A 17,796-nucleotide genomic window follows, 5' to 3' on the forward strand; every position below is an offset into this window, starting at 1 on the left:
GTTGGATGTCTCTTTCAGCTAATAAATGTGAATTTGCTATGTGTTTTTCTAAATGATATCCACAAATGGAACAATTATGTTGATTTTGTGCTAAAGGTGTAGTGGTTAATGTTCTATGTATTAATTCCAATACTGTATTTTACAGTTTGCATGTGTGGATTATGTGCATTTTAACACAAGGTGCATAAGGTCAAAGTTTATTATTTATTTATTCCTTATTAGTGTCATGCAGAACATGTTTGTGTTAGACCATGACATTGACAGACAAGGCAGTCAAGAACAGTGCCCCAGGCACCAAAGGGACACACACACACACACACACACACACACACACACACACACACAAAAGCATACACACGCACCCATACACACTGACTATATAAACCTGGGCCTTGATTGCTCCTGTCGTTTTCCATATTTAAGCCCACAGATGTTTTCCTACAGTTCTACACCTGGCTGGCATGCACCATGGCCAGGGTGACCCTGGCTGTGCCCACCGTGCCCAGGACGACCCTGGCTGTTCCCATCTTGCCCAGGATGACCCTCTGAATGTTTCAGAGCCCTGTCAGTACATTGTTCCCCCCTGTTGACATCAGAAGAAGTATATATAGTACATGCTAAATATGAATGAGTATATATGCTATTCAGCTCACTGTACACATAGTGCACACAGTGCAAGCTAATACAGATATGGTACATGTGGACTTCTGATGAGTCCAGGTTGAGCCCCTGATCTGAGCCAGTATTCACCTGTATAAAAATGCAAAGTGCAAATCACTGGGTAGCAGGCTACATAGATGGTTAATGAAGCCTGACACAGTGGCCTGTCCACGTTTTTCCAGGCCCATCCATCATTCTGTGTGACTATGTCATTGTCAGCATACATTTGTTCAAAAAATACTGTACTATTCAGCAAAAAAAGTAAAAAGTAGATCACAGAAGCAATGCTCTGCCTTGTTCTGCTTAGATCGAAAACCGCAATCAACATTCTTGAAGTGTCAGTGCATTTTCATTTTCTCATACTTTGACATGTTGGGCCAATTTCCACCTCTGTGGAATTTTACAAGGAAACAAACTGAATTAATGATGGCATATAAACTGAGGTGACGCTTGGGTTAGTCCACACAACCTTCATGCAAGCATAATAAAACATTTCAGCAGACCAGGAACGACCAGAGGATCCAAAGTGGGTTTAATCTGTAGTTTATTCTTGATAGTGAGGACATCATTAAAACTTGACCTTAATGATGAATAATGCACTAAACGAACAATATGAAGAGAAGATACGTCCACTTATTGATCTGATCGACTCCCTGCGGTTTCTCGGAGTGGAGAAGGACTTATCCCTGCCAGCCATCGTGGTTATCGGGGACCAGAGCTCCGGGAAAAGCTCCGTCTTGGAGGCGCTTTCTGGAGTTGCATTGCCAAGGGGCGGTGGTAAGAGCAAAACACCCGCTCTGTAATGGCTATGGCAATTTGCTAAGCATTCTGGCTACAAACATTGTTTACAATTTTACTGCACACAAACATTGCAGACAATTTAATCTAATACCAAGGCTCTGATGCACATGCCGAATTAGTTAAGGCACTTTGCTGAAGACTTCTTTGTAAAGCATAGACCTGCACATTGAACCTTACAGTCCAATGATATCTAGAAATCTCATTTTTCCTGCACCTGCATTGCATGTTTGCAGTAAATACTCCATCTCCATAAGTATTTGTCCAGAGGTGTCAGAAAGGGGTAACAGACCAGTGAATGTGATTACACAGAAACAGATCAACTGTCCTGCTCATCCTGTTATAGTGCATTTGCTCTGATCTCTCTGATCATGTCCTCAATTCCTAACACATTCTTCTGGTGGAAAACTAGCAGCTCATCAGTTGCTCTTAAGGGTCTTACACATTGGCAAATAATTTTATGCATTTGAAAGAATAATTGTTGTAATTGTCTGGTTACGTAGAAAGGTTAATTTACTTGTTAATATTCATTCTGAGAAAGAGAAATATATGCATTTCCAATACTTCAGTTGCTGTTTATTGGATTTTAGATGATCAAAATAAAGGAGATATTGCTAGGGGCCAAATGCATGTCTGCCATGTCTGCCATGACCCGAGGTGCAAATCCAAACAGACCTTTTTCATATAGAAAATTTCAAATGGTTCAAAAAGTTCTAAGTAGCTACAATCATCATTCAACACTCTAATCCTTTGCAAATAAAACTAAAATAAAGTCGAGAATCTTCTAATGATTTTCCTTGTATGAACTGCAGTTGATTCTTGCATTTAGAATTTTAGGAGCACCCATGTCTTCATGGGTCCCACATGGGACCCCCACATTTTATAGGAGTAAAACCAGAAGCACAGAAGACATCTCTTTATTTCCTTAAACACATGTAGGTATCACAACACGATGTCCACTCGAGTTAAAGATGAAGAAGAGCACTGGTGAGTGGCATGGGATGATCAGATACCAGAACCACACCGAAAACATTGAGGACCCAATGGATGTGGAGAAGAAGATTAGAGAAGGTAGCACCCCATCTGATAGTTAAGCACCTAACCTAAAATTAACGTAGTTAGCATTATCTCCTTAACAATGCTAAGAAATCCTCATCTCAAGGTTTGACTTTATATGTAAGATTATGGGTGAGGTATTGTAACAGTGAGGTCAAGATTGATGTCAGGATTATGGAAATGAGATCAAACCAATGGTGTCAGCATCTCTAACTTCTCTCCAGCTCAAAACAAGGTCGCCGGGGTGGGCGTTGGAATCAGCGAAGACCTCATCAGCCTAGAAATCATGTCAAATGACGTGCCCGACCTGACGCTCATTGACTTGCCTGGCATCACCCGCGTGGCTGTCAAGGACCAGCCAGAGAACATCGGAGATCAGGTAAGCAAACTGGAACTATTCCAGGTTATTGAAACATTTATGAAGGTGCTAAATGAAACTGTTCATTACAACGGCAGTAATATTAAATAAATGTTTATGATAAATAAATAAATATTAAAACAAATAGTAGATATGATCAAAAAGAAAAAAAAGAAAAAAAAAAAAAAACAAGAAAACTTTCGACCACTTCTTGGAGGGGTCAGAGGCCGTACCATAACAAATCGAAGCTTCCCTGCACTTGGACAGACATTAGTATTTGATCAATATGTTTTCTCTTTAGATCCTATAAAATAACCTAATATTGTGTTTACCTTGAAAAGAGTTTAGAATGTTTTCAATAGTCAATCTAGGTTTTTTTTTTATATTATATATTTTTCATTTATTTTACATTATGTTGATGTTGCACATTGATTGTGAATATGTGAATTTCTTTCAGATTAAGAGGCTAATCAAAAAGTTCATTACATCACAACAGACAATCAACTTAGTGGTGGTCCCATGTAATGTTGATATAGCAACCACAGAGGCCTTAATGATGGCCCATGAAGTGGATCCAACTTGGGAGAGAACCATAGGTGTGCACTGCCTTGTCAGAATTTGTCTTTATGCCACTGAAATTTCACAGACGTTTTGTTATTGAAACTGTTTTATAGAATATATAAATGCTTTACTTAATTAAATCTGGACATACAGACAGGAAATAGTACTCCTTTGTATGCGTGTTCTTGTATTAAATAAAGCATTCATTGTTTCACAGGCATCTTAACAAAGCCAGACCTGGTGGACAAAGGCATGGAAGAAACTGTGGTGTCCATTGTTTCTAATGAAGTCATTAAACTTGCTAAAGGCTACATGCTAGTCATGTGTCGTAGGCAGAAGGAGATAAAACATCGCCTCTCCCTGAAAGAGGCCACCGAGACTGAGACAGCCTTCTTCAAAGACCACGCCTACTTCAGGTGGGACAGGTGTACTATACCCAGGTGTTGTCCTTCAATCAGGCATTATTGTTACAGTCCATGGAGAGATGGTGTAAGACATCTAAGACTCCTTGTGTATTTCTAAACATCTAAACATCTAAACAAAAGGCATAATTGGGGTATGTTAGTGGGAACCAATATTCCCTTAAAGTCAAATACTGCATTGTGTACAGGCAGATTATATCATGTAATTGTAATAATATTAGCATAATAGCTAATATTTGGTACAGTGATAATACACACAGAGTCATTAAATTGCACAAGTCAATGTTTTCCTAAAGTTTTTGGATAGTTATTAGGATCACTCTCTCTGTTCCCAAAGTGATGTAAAAACAGAATCACTTGTATATTTAATTTCTGAACAGATAATATAACAGTAAAACTTCAAAATGTCATTTTTTGACAGTACACTGTATCAGGAGGGGAAAGCCACCATTTCAAATCTGGCAAAGAAGCTCACACATGAACTTGTTCACCACATTGAGGTAACAAAAAAACTTTGTTCTTTTATTCAAATCCACATAGCCAAAAAAAAAAAACCTTTATCTTGAATTAACCTTTTAATTTTAGTTAACCTGTGGATTTTCAAAAATCATAAGGTCCCCACACAATCAAAATCAAAGTCAAATTTATTTATATAGCGCTTTTTACAACACGTTTTATCACAAAGCAGCTTTACAATCATATAGGTCCAGATCCCTAATGAGCAAGCCAGAAGCAACAGTGGCAAGGAAAAACTCCCTATGATGGCAGGGATTAGGAATAAACCTTGGGAGGACCAAGACCCAAAAGGGAACCTATCATCCATTGGGCAGCCTGCTAGCAGAAGTCTGTATTTATAGTACAAATACACTCACTGGCCACTTTATTAGGTACATCTTGCTAGTACCAAGTTAGATTCCAACCGCTCTGGGCACGTGTGATCCACAGCCCCCTAGTAATCACTAGTGTGTGTGTGTGTGTGTTCTGACTGCACAGATGGGTTAAAAGCGGAGGACAAATTTCGATTGGGGTGTAAAAATCACAATTGACAAAATATGGCACATTTCATTTCATTTCATTTTGCCTTCAGAACTGCCCTAATACTTTGTGGCATAGATTCAACAAGGTACTGGAAACATTCCTCATAGAGTTAGATCCATATTGACATGATAGCATCACGCAGTTGCTGCAGATTTTTTGGCTGCAATCAATGATGCGAATGTCCCATTCCACCACATCCCAAAGGTGCTCTATTAGATTGAGATCTGGTGACTGTGGAGGTAATTCGAATCATTGTTGTGTTCAAGAAACCAGTCTGACATGATTCACACTTCATGACATGTTATCCTGCTAGAAGTAGCCATCAGAAGATGGGTACACTGTGGTCATAAAGGGATGGACATGGTCAGCAACAACACTCAGGTAGGCTGTGGTGTTGACACAATGTTCAGTTGGTACTAATGGGCTCAAAGTGTGCCAGGAAAATATACACCATTATACCACCACCACCAGCCTGAACAGTTGATGCAAGGCAGGATGGATCCATGCTTTCATGTTGTTGATGCCAAATTCTGATCCTACCATCCAAATGTCACAGCAGAAATCTAGACTCATCAGATCAGGCAATGTTTTTCCAATCTTCTATTGTCCATTTTTGGTGAGCCTCAGTTTCCTGTTCTTAGCTGACTGGTGTGGTCTTCTGCTGCTGTAGCCCATTCGCCTCAAGATTCGACGTATTGAGAGATGTGCATTGTGAGATGCTCTTCTGCCTCGGTTGTAACAACTGGTTATTTGAGTTACTGTTGCCGTTCTATCAGCTCGTACCAGTCTGGCCATTCTCCTCTGACCTCTGGCATCAACTAGGTATTTGTGCCCACAGAACTGTGCTCACTGGATATTTTCTCTTTTTCAAACCATTTTTTTCAAACCTCTGTAAACCTCTTGAGATGGTTATATATATATATATATATATATATAGTGTGTGTGTGTGTGTGTGTGTGTGTGTGTGTGTGTGTGTATTTATTTATTTTGGTGCCTGGTGTAGCGTCAGGTAAAAATGTTCTTTCACCGGTTTTGCAGGGGTTTTTTATTCTCCACTGCCACCTATCGTTTTGGAGAACACTGCAGTGAAGCTCGTGCAAGTATAAACGCCTCCACCGTTCGTGCAGGGTTGCGCGAGGTGGGCGTACTCACGCACTACGGTCACTCGCAAAAGTATAAACCAGGCTTTACTTCCAAGCTCCGCGCCCCCCCTGCAATAGCTCCGCGCCCCACCTAGGGGGCGCGCCCCCCACTTTGGGAACCACTGTTGTAAGGAATTGTCTTTGGAAAAAGAATGCAACCAAGATATAAAATACAGGTTGAGTATGTGAACATCAGTTTAAACAACCATCATTTTAAACATAGCTCTCGTGCCAGTGATTAGTATGTGGCTACGGAAGGCTTATCTATAGTAGCTGAGGTGCTTTAAAGGAGAAAGCTCTGCCTCTGGCTATAGTCTTGATAATTTTTGCAACTAAGAGAAATCCTGCATTTAGGGAGTGCAGAAGGCGAGATGGGTTATGGTATGCAATGAGTACACTCAGATATTGCGGAGGAAGATCATTTAATGCTTTATAGGTCAACAGAAGAATTTTAAAATCTATTCGATACTTAACAAGAAGCCAGTGTACCGCCGAGAGAGTAGGAATAATAAGTTTGAATTTTCTAGGCCTAGTTAGAACTCTAGCTGCAGCATGCTGTACAATTTGGAGTTTCTTGAGGGACTGTTTAGAGCATCCAATTAGAAGACCATAATAGTAGTCCAATCTTGATGAGGCCAGCTTCTTCGCATCAGCTAACAAAAGTAAATGTCTCAGCTTGACAATATTACACAGTACATGTATGGGACGAAGAACACTGCAACAAAAATCGACCCAGATATTGTAAACAGGATACTGATGCAAAGCTACTTACAAAATTAAAATCTAATCTCACTACAAATATCAATTCCAAATGTCTGTATTACCAGTGAGATTTCTATGCATTGCAAAATTATACAGTGTGATCACTAGTCATCGGTATCATTGCCAATTTAGCTATACAGTGTTAAACTGAACATTTCTTGTACGTTCACTACCTTGTTTGATATTTAATTCCTTCTTGTATGATGTCATATGATTTCAATGTGTATGGTCCCTATGCCTTCCTGCCTGATGTGTTAGTGTTTTCTGTCAGCTGCATTTAGCATGATGTAGTGTCTCTCCTACAAGAAGTCCTTAAGAGAATGATATTTTTGTTCTTTAGACCTACAGTCAAACCTCCATGTTTCTATTGTGGGTGCCATATATTCAGACTACATCCCAAACCATACCAAAATAATATTGCCTCAACCCAGCACTGTCCATGATAATGTTCATTTATGTGTGTGTCTCCTAGAAATTAGTTCACAATGCCGCTGTGTATATACGTATAAAGATTTGTAGTGACACAAAGGGATGTGGGTTGCTGTGTATAAATCCCTATCTGCAATAACACACAGGTGTACATGTTGTTTCTTTAGAATATGCTTCCGAAACTGCAGTATGAGGTAGCAATGGCAATCGCTAAGACTCAGTCGGACCTGGAACGTTATGGCAAAGGACCACCCGATGACCCAATAGAGCAGAGCCACTTCCTGCGTGATGTAAGCCTAGGTCTATTAACAGCATTATTCCTGAAATGCAGTTCATATGTGTTTTATAGTTGTGAATGGATAGTCCTGTGAGTAACTGCATGATTGGTATATTTGACTGGGTGTTGTAGACCTGTTAATGCGCGTAAAGAGAAATGTAAAGTAAATGTAAAGTAAATTTGCTGCTCCCAAAACCCTCACTCTCTCTTTATTTAGTCCGACTGGTAAGTGATTAGCTCAGGACTATACAACAGTGCGAATTTACGAAGAGCATTAATAAGGATTTTCTATATGGTTCTGACATGCTCGGTACTTAACTCATGTTGTGCATACCCTGAAATGACCTCCATTAAATATTATTCTGTTCTTATATGGATAATCCTGTGACAGTTTTATAAACAATCAGACATGTGTCTGCCTCGGTTATCTGAGTTATCTATTATTAAAGCCTACTGGTGTATTTTTGAAATGTTTAATAAAATGTTCTTTTCGTTTGTGCTGTTCTTCAGAAAGTGATGGCATTCACCCAGGACGCAATCAACCTCACAACTGGGGAGAAGCCCAAGAGTACCGCAGAAACCAATGTGTTTTCTGTTCTGAGGGAACATTTCAAGCACTGGAGGGACTACCTGGAAGATTCTGGAAATACATGTAAGTGTGTCAAATTTATGTCTAGTGAAACTTTGAGGGATTGGGCAGCTAGGGACAGTTTAGATCAAGCGAGCTTTCTACCCTATTTCTGCAAAACAACACCTAATACACATGCTAATCTAATAAGGGATCTGTTGTATACTGTTTCATTCTAATTTGCCTAAGGGACAGTAGCCTACAACCAAAGGTCTTGTAATTACAACTTAAAAGTACAATCATATTGGAATGTTAATCTATTCCTTGGTGTAACTTCTCATTCCTGAAAATACAATGGTGGACACCAAGGTTTGTCTGCAGTTAGAATTAGATAACCTCAACATATACTGACTTCTTCTCCACTCAGCACAGTTTCTTTTTACAGAATGCCTATAGCTGCACATTTGCTTTGGTAAAAAGTAATACTTATGTACTCTTCATTAATTATTGGGTATATTGTATACTCAATGATGTGTGCATATAGGGCGCTCAGTGATATGTGTGTATGTTTTCTCGTAGGGTTAGAAATTACTAGAAACTTCTCCCTTCCAAAAAATAAAGTTGTCAGTAAAGTTCAGATCATTTTGACCTACAGCTTTTGAAGTGGTTAATCCAAGTAGCTTTGAGAATTTATTTGTCACTCCTGGTTTAATACATGTGAAACTTGTACATTTATCTGACTGCAAATGGCAATAAACAAATTTTAAGGGGGTGCCTGTGATGTGGGCCTCCAACCACTAGAGGGAAATCACATACTTCTCAAATGGAGAAATCACCCCTTACTGATTCTCTCTCTGTCTCCTTATATTGCTGCCCAATGGCATGGTGGTTAGAGTACAGATCCTCAGTTCAGTGGATCCCCATCTCCCACATCTGCAGAGCTGAGGGAATCCATTTCCTGTTTCATGTTTGAGCAAGTGCCTCCAGTCCTGGAAACCCACTTGTCTGGTTGGGCGTTGAGCTCTCTGTGTCTCCCCAGCTGCTCCTGCACTTCTCGTGTGCCCCTGACACCCCTGAAAACCTGCACCACGCTGTTCTTTCTCTCCCTCTCTCTGCTCCTGTAAACCTCCTGCTCCCTCCATATGTATCTCATCTGATCTCATTCCCAAGGACTCCCACACCTCTTTAAGTTTATAAAGGCACAAATACTTCACAGTCCATGGTAGTGTAGTGCGGTGTGCTATAGATCCCAACTGCGCTGGTTCCGTGTGTTCCTTTTCCCCTTCCACTTTTTGGTTTCTCATTCACCCCTTGTAGTCCTCTATCTGTCATTGGGTCTACCCTTAGGGGCTTTTAACAATCAGAAATTTTACCAAAGCAGTAACTAACCCACAGGAGCCTTTGTGATCCCTTCCTAGGGTTGCTGTCCTGTTACATAAATATGTTGGAAAAAGCAAGTTCTATTTCATTAATCATGGCAATATTAGCCAACTTGATAAAATTGTAAATCTAAAATAGCCTGATTTATTAAATTTATTGGTTATTGTTTTAGCAATATTAGTATATAATTGTCACGGTGAGGTGGCCCCCTACCGGCCGCCTCCGTCCACAGCGGCTGTTGTTGTTGTTTTGTGACGTCATGTGCGCGGAGCCCGTGATCCATCTCACCTGAGGGTCGTTTGTTTGCCTATATATGTCTTGTCTTTGTACCAGTTGACCGCTGGTCATTATATCCTTAATTTGGATCTTTTGCACGAGTTTTGGTTTGCACACTTTCTATTAAACCATCCTATTACCCTGAGACTTTGCGTGATCGCTTCCTTTTAGTTGCTCACCCCTGCCCGTCACAATAATAGTATATAGCAGGTATCACCAAATGGCGGACCGCGGTCCGGATCCGGACCCGAACGCCGTCCTGTCCGGACCCAATCACATTCCTGATTAACTGGATACGGACCAGTATGATATGGATTTTCAGACGAGTGTTACGTTCACCACCCATTTGAGTGTTACGTCCCCCCCCCCGCTCAACAACTTTCGTTCTCCAACCCCCCTCCCCCCCGCTAAACAACTTTCGTTCGCCACTGCGGACCCGGACCTAAGGTCTGAGCTATCTGGACCGCGGAAAGATTTAATTGATTACCCCTGGTATATAGTATATTAGTATAGATGGTTCTAGTAGGTATGTACAGCAGAGTTTTGACACTATACAGAGAATTGGCACTACATAAAATTGTCTGATTCTTCACTCTAGTACTAAAGCATTTCCATTATGTAATGCTATTTGAAGATCTGAGCTTCATGTCGGTTCAAGATAAAGTCATATGTTTTACTTTAGCCTTTCTTCCTTACAAATGTACCAGTTAACCGCAGGATTGAGCAGGAAATCCAGGAGGACGAGATTCAGTTCCGGGGCAGGGAGCTCCCAGGGTTCATCAACTACAAGACCTTTGAGGGGCTGGTGAGGGAACAGATCAAGGAGCTGGAGGAGCCTGCCGTGAAGAGCCTGAAGGAGATCTCAGGTATACGGTCCATACAAAAGCCATAATGCAGTCAACTCTGCACATCCACCCTCAACATGTTTGTACAGTATGTGTCTATGTTTTCTTTCCCTTAACTCTGGTTTCTGTGTCTGTCTTTAGAGGTTGTTAGAAAGTGCTTCATCCAGCTGGCCCAACACAGCTTTGTGGGTTTACCCGCACTCTTCAAAACAGCGAAAGTAGGTTTTCCTATTTATGCCAACCCTTCCAGCCTGACCCTAACATAAACAAAACATATCTGAATCTGCTGAGTGATTCTTACATTACAAGTACAATATGCTTAATAAGCTTGTATTTGCCTCAGTATATTTCTGGACATTTTTGTGGACAATTGCTTAATGCTTTCACATGGACACTTGTATTTTGTAAAGTGCAGCAGTGGATTTAAGTTATTAATTATTAATTGTGAGGCTCCATCCAAAACATAGAGAAATTGAGGTTTAACGGGTACAGGTGAAAATATGTTACAACAGGGAAGATAATGGAAAGCCCTGCATCTATGCTAAAAGGGGTCAAATCTAGGTCTAAAGTGCAAGCAAAAGTAGGACTGGCTAAATTTTATGTAGCACTCTAATCTGGTCAGAATGGCTAATTCAATGTTGAGGATTATTATAAGAGCAATGAACATCAAGGTTCGCATCAATGCGGCATTATGAATGACGACGGCCTTACTCAGGTCGAGGGTCTTCCAGGCTCTTATGGCTCTTGAGGTCCAAAATAAAGCCATACATAATTTCCAGTGGCACAGTCGTACTGGAAGGTTTGTTGAAGTTTAGTGATGATGTGTGAGCAGGTCCATTCCGTCCCCTTGGTTGAGTAAGTAAGGCCTTTGGGGTGTTGAGCATGTGTGTCCGCTAGCCAGTATTTTATGTGCTATGGTAGAATTGATATTAATTACTGCTGAAGAATAGAACTAACCATAACTCTACAAAAAAAAATGGGAGTCAAAATAACGACAAAAAAATAATCCATTGTAGCAAATTAAACACGTTTAAACAAACTCACAGACTAAATAGATGGCAGGCTTATAAAAGCGCAAATACTTAATTCTTGAATTTCCATTACTGTTGACGCCCCCAAGGAAGTCCAGGCACATTTTTTAGGGTTGGAACTGCTCGTTCTCTGCTGAGTTTCGATATTTAAGTATTGATCTGAGGGTGTTGTGAGAATTGAGGGACATATGAAACATAGACGTATACCAAAGACAGAAAAAACCAGATTACATATCAACAGATACTGAAAAGTATATTACTTTCCTGTGGGCATCTCATTTAGGAATAAATAATTCTTGGTTCATTAGGATTCATTAGTTAAAACATTTCAGTGGCATTTACTCTATTAAAGCAATCTGTGACTTAACAGGCTTCCTCAACTCACTATACCAGAGCTGAGGAGGTAATCAACTTAGTAGTAACAGTTACCAGATTAATACACATACATTACACTAATAGGAGAAAATAATATGTGACATAAATATGAAACACATGGGTTACATAGCAATTCAATAATGATGATACAGGTTTTAATCTTCATGTTGAAACACCAGTCCTGATAGCTGAATGTATGATTAGATGGCACTGAATATCACTTGGCTCCATGACCTGATGATGCTGTACTCTTTATCTATAAGTTATCCTTTTCTTTATTAGAAAAATTCCAATTTGGTGTCTTTTGATTGGTCTTGAAGAGTTATTTCCTTTGAGTGTCAGGGCTGGCTCCAGAGTGGTTCCTCCTGCCGCCTCAGGGGGGACTCACAAGCCAGTTCCAAGTAGAACTCCCGTAATCAGCGGTGATGAGCCACAGCTGTCTCCCTTCCTACTTTAGGGAGAGAGCTGTGGCATCACACTGGATGCATCTCAATTCAGGGGCTGCAGCCCACGAAGTGCGCATTTGTAGGCCGGTTAAGTCACTGCGCCGCGCCGAAGGCTGTCCCAATTCGTGGACTCCTTCTTATGCGGCCGACGAATGTAGCCTTCAAAACCCTGAAAACGAAGGATGCATCTGAGTATCCTTCGCATCCCACCATATCCCAGGATTCATTGCTCTATGAACAATAAACAGGCGACATGGCCGAGTCTAGTGTATGGGCCGAAAAATAAATTTTTAAATGTAGGTATTTTTTAAATATGGAAATTTATACTGCAATGAGATGCTAAATAACATGCCAATTATTAATGATATTGCAGGTAAACCTGTGCTTTGAATATTTACTAAAGTGTAATGTTTTTAAAAATACAACGGATAATTCCTAGATCTTCAATAAAAATAAACAATAAAAACAGAAAAAATGCGGTTTCTGGCTCCATTTTGTCAGACAGCACACTAACACGAATGTAACGTATGTAACGGGGCAGAGCGTGGTCACACAAACATACGTCTTGCGAAGACTAGACTGTCTCATTTAACAGCCGTGAGATTCAGCCTACCCGGCCTTCGAAGTGTGTGGCCTCCGTGGGCTGCGGTCTACGCGGTCTACGTAGGCTGCAACCCCTGAATTGAGATGCACCCACTGCTGAATCGTTTGGTCTCCATGTTGTACATTTTGTCAGCCAGTTCTTCTCGAGTTTCGTCCCTGGTGTGTGTCACCGCTCTCCCTCTCTTTGACCATTTGCTCAATCGAGTATTTTACTCCTATGCAGCTTCCTGGCCTCAAGTTTTCTTTGGTTGTTATTTCTTTCTCCAGTTTGGTTTTGGTTTGGGAAGGTTTTTTGTTCCTTGCAGCGTTTGCCGGCTTGCCAGTTACTTCCCCTGCCATATTTTATTTGTTATTGGCTTTATGTTCTCAATTAACACATTGCGATTTCCACATTCTTTGAGTTCACGTTTAGTATTTTATCCTGTGTGCTTTACGGTCGAGCTTTGGTATCACACGTTGATTTATTCCATGTATTTTTGATGGCTCACTGCTGAATCATTTTGGTTATGCCCTTGCGCTTTCGGCCCTTCTCTGCTTTCCCTGTTGATACATTGTGTTATAAGGTGTCTCGCCACCTTCCCCTCTCTCTATCTCTCTCTTGCTATTCTGCTACTTATTCGAGTCTCTATCTCCTGCGCCATTCCCTGGCCTATCTCAAATTTTCCTCCACCTGTTATTTTCCTATCCATTATACTTTTACTTTGGGAAGGATTTTTTGTTTGTTGTGGCATTTACCTGCTAGCCAGTTACTTCCCCTGGCGTCCTTAGTTTTTTTTTTATGCATTGAGTTTTCCGTGTCTTGAGTTGCCTTTATTATTTTCTCCCATCTCTCTGTTTGTTAGTTACGCATTGAGTATTCCGTGTTTTGTGTTCGGTGTTCTTACCGATGGTGTCTGCTTGCCTCTCTCTCTCGCTGGCTAGTATATCCTGTCATAGGTTTCTTAAGCTCGAGCCGGCACTTGGGTCCACCTCTCTCTGTTTTCACGCGGTGTGTACATTCTCGTACTCTCCATGTTACAGATTAGTATCCAGTATCTCAAAATATAGAATCATGGTCAGTTTGGGCATTCTTGGTTAAAGGTCTATTTGTGAATTCCAAAGGTGATTCATTATAGTTAGGAATGCACCAAGCTAAACAATAAAGACCATAAACAGAAGCCATAATTACTTATACCAAAGCCCTGGTAAATCTGATAAGAAGGGGTTCATCAGTTCTATGGGCCCTGTATATGGGATTTTGGAAGGGATAACATGTCATCTGAATACGGTGTTAGGGTCAAAACATAGGGTTAGGGTCACAACATCATAAAGAATTCAAAGAAATGTGCACATTTTCTGTAACCGGCCAAGAAATGTCCAACCACAATTCTACAATGGTTCCATTGGAAATATTTATCTTAAATATTACATCTGTTTTGTGTGACTCTCCTACAATCCCTCAAAATAGTACAAAAATATATCAAAACAGCAAGTCCACTGAGTAAGTCCTCAGCAGAAACCTTTGATTCGTTGTTTAGTTGTATATATATAGAGTAGTGAATTGGGTCACCAGGATTGTCTGAAGATCCATTCTATACTGGGCATAATTCATATTTTCCCTGTAGAACATTCCTTAAGGCAGGGGTAATCAATTAAATCTTTCCGCGGTCCATTTTTGGCAGATAGCTCAGACCTTAGGTCCGGGTCCGCGGTGGCGAATGAAAGTTGTTGAGTGGGGGGGGGGGGGGTGGCGAACGAAAGTTGTTGAGCGGGGGGGGGGTTGAACGTAACACTCAAATGGGTGGTGAACGTAACACTCGTCTGAAAATAAATTCTCCGTTTTAAAATATAGTCTCCCGTTAAAATTTTTTTGGCATTTGGGTCCGTATCCAGTTAATCAGGAATGTGATTGGGTCCGGACAGGACGGCGTTCGGGTCCGGATCCGGACCGCGGTCCGCCATTTGGTGATACCTGCCTTAAGGCATTCAGAACCAAAACCAGTAGGCAAATAGAAATATAATTTGCTTGTATTTGAACTTAATGCCACTTGTGTATATGATGATTTGTGATGACGTATTCTCTCCCTGTGCTCTGGCAGCTGAATCTGATGTTGAACACAATGCTTTGTTTGTATGTCTTCAGGAGAACATTGAGAACATAAAGCAGGAGAAAGAGAATGAGGCGGAGTCCATACTGAGGATCCAGTTTAAGATGGAGAACATTGTGTACACCCAGGACAGAACGTACAACCAGCGACTGACCACAAAGAAGAATGAAGAGCACAAGGAAGAAGAGAACTCTGAGGAACCAGAGTACCGAGTGTCTGACTCCAGGTCTTCAGGCTGCAGCACAAACAACAATGCCACCCTGCAGGAACTGAACCAGCACTTCAATGCCTACTACAGTGTAAGGTGTTTAATGGTTTGATATATAGGTAAAGTGCTTGAAGAACTTTGCTTGCACAGCTGATGAAGGTAATCTGTAGGAGATGTCCTGATCCCTCTGGAAAATTTGTGTACTTCACTACAGTTATTAATATCTCTATGTATATTGTGCAGTTAACTACTCTCAGTGGCAGACTTAGCAATTTGGGGGTTCAAGGTGAATTTAGCTACATTAATATGCGAGAAATAAGTTAGCTAGTCAGGGAGCCCCTACAGTGGGCTGCAGTGGGAGGGGCCCAAGGCAATTGCCTAGCAACGCCTCTATGCAAAGACTGCCTCTGCTTACTTTGAATCTTCAGATTTGAATATATAGTTATATTAGGGTTATATATGGTTTTGTGTGTGGGTGTGTTTAAATATATGTCAAACATTTCTTCTTACAATGATTAATTATATATAATATCCAAGAAGAACTATTTGAAAACAAGAATCAAACAAGTTAGCTGAATAAAAAGTATACATTTTAATAACCCTGAATGAATGAAAAAAAAAAACTAAAGTATGAAATTTGTTTGCAAACATTATGCTTTAGCAATATGCTTTTAATATATTTGGTGTTCTATTGTATTTGTTTATGTAACAATTATATTTTAATTTATTTAAATTCTAGTGAATAGCTTTGCTAACAGGACAAATGATAAAAGCTAGTATTATCAGATTCACCTGAAATGCTTCGATGACCCATGTTCAGATTGCGAGCCAGAGGCTGGCGGACCACATCCCCATGGTGATGCTTTACCTGCTTCAGGAGTTCGCCATCCAACTGCAAAAAGACATGCTGCAGATGTTGCAGGACAAGGCCTCCACCAAAGATCTACTCAAGGAAGACTCGGTTATTAGCACCATGCGTGCTGCTCTACAGAACCGCAAGATTCGCCTGACAAAGGCCCATGACAGCCTGCTCAAGTGTTAATGTCCCACTGTGCACTTTCTAGTGGAATTTGTTTCACATTTATTGTAATGGTGTAGTCTTCATGAATCTGTTTAATCAGTTAGCACTGTTTATCTTTTTGAAGTTAAACAGTAATCAGTGGGTATATCTCTTGTCTTTTGTTATTTTCTTAGATAACCATGGTAACACATTAATGTAATTTCTTAGAAAGGCATATATTTTGACAGGGATACGGGGATTGTGGATTAAGGATTGAGTTACATTTATTAAAATGAATGTGACCTGTGTTGAGATGTGTATTTGCATTCTACTTTCTATTCCATAGTTGTCATTTGTTACTCATTTGTTAGTTAATTGATATTTTGCTCTTTGTTGGGATTACCATTACCTACAGTAGATGCTGTTTAAGTGATATCTTGAGATATTTTCTTTGCTTTTGTTCTTCTCTTAGCAAGTAAGTATTAGTTCAGCTTCCCCTGGATTCATCTTTGAGAATAAATCTTCATACAATTTGCTTCACACATTCTTTCATTTGTACTTTGAATCCTTGTAAAGTATTGTAACAAAATAAAGTTGTTACTGTGCTGTAAAAAGCCAAACTGCAGGTTTGCTGGTCCCAATATATGACATAGTGAGAGGCCAGCAACCCCAGCGAGATTCTTCATTTGAACCATTCAATAACCAGCCTTTAACAAGACAAAGAACAGGGTTTCCTAACAAGGGAAATAACTACAAACAAGTGGGAATGATAACCATGGGGTGGGGTAAAAAATGGCATTGGATTGGCAGGAGAAACACATGGGGAACCAAAACAGACACATGGCTAGAAAAACAAAAGGTACACTTGACATGTGGGGGCAGGGCTAGCCGTGACAAACTAGAGCAAAAGAATGCCAACGTAACGACAATGAACATGGAAACAAAAAGGTCTTATTTAAAGGTCAGACAATGTTAATCTTTCTCCCAAAATTGAGAAATGCATCCAGGACATTTTCTTCTTTTAAATTCCAACAAGACAGAGGTGTAATCTCTTGAACCCAAAGCTGCAAGAAGCAATTGGTATAATATTCCTTTTTCCCTAAATGGGTTTCCAGTAACACCTAAATCTATCATAAAAAGCTTAGGTGTCACTATCGATTTTGATCTTTCAATTCACACACACACACACACACACACACACACACACACACACACACACACACACACACACACACACACACACACACACATATATGCAATGTCATTAAAGCTGCCTTTTTCCATCTATGTAAAATGGCTAAGCTCAGATATTTACTTTCCTTCTGAGGTGCACAGAAACTGGTCCACACTTTTGTCTCACCAAGATTGGACTACTGTTATGGTCTTTAAATTGGATGCTCTAAAAAATCCCTAAAGAAACTCTAACTCATACAGAATGCAGCAGAGTCTTAACTTGGGCTAGAAATTTTGATTA

At 40.3% G+C, this 17,796-nt stretch overlaps 1 protein-coding gene across 1 annotated transcript; it reads left to right on the plus strand.

Annotated features, from left to right (window-relative positions):
• The first annotated feature begins 989 nt into the window (after positions 1 to 989).
• Positions 990 to 16,926, plus strand: LOC143527902 (interferon-induced GTP-binding protein Mx3-like). Its single transcript, XM_077023276.1, has 12 exons — positions 990 to 1,437; positions 2,398 to 2,529; positions 2,739 to 2,893; positions 3,330 to 3,468; positions 3,651 to 3,849; positions 4,277 to 4,355; positions 7,394 to 7,516; positions 8,014 to 8,155; positions 10,435 to 10,593; positions 10,714 to 10,790; positions 15,150 to 15,413; positions 16,143 to 16,926. Exons 1-12 carry the CDS (start codon positions 1,245 to 1,247, stop codon positions 16,362 to 16,364), a joined length of 1,884 nt encoding a protein of 627 aa, XP_076879391.1. The 5' UTR covers positions 990 to 1,244; the 3' UTR covers positions 16,365 to 16,926.
• The last annotated feature ends 870 nt before the right edge of the window (positions 16,927 to 17,796 follow it).

The sequence above is a fragment of the Brachyhypopomus gauderio genome, chromosome 12, assembly GCF_052324685.1.
Source record: "Brachyhypopomus gauderio isolate BG-103 chromosome 12, BGAUD_0.2, whole genome shotgun sequence".
Taxonomy (NCBI): Eukaryota; Metazoa; Chordata; class Actinopteri; order Gymnotiformes; family Hypopomidae; genus Brachyhypopomus; species Brachyhypopomus gauderio.

Coding starts and splice junctions, on each gene's coding strand:
- LOC143527902 (XM_077023276.1), top strand. CDS start 1,245: ATGATGAATAATGCACTAAACGAACAATATGAAGAGAAGATACGTCCA. Junction 3,850..4,276: donor AAAGACCACGCCTACTTCAG/GTGGGACAGGTG, acceptor ATTTTTTGACAG/TACACTGTATCAGGAGGGGA. Junction 7,517..8,013: donor AGAGCCACTTCCTGCGTGAT/GTAAGCCTAGGT, acceptor GCTGTTCTTCAG/AAAGTGATGGCATTCACCCA.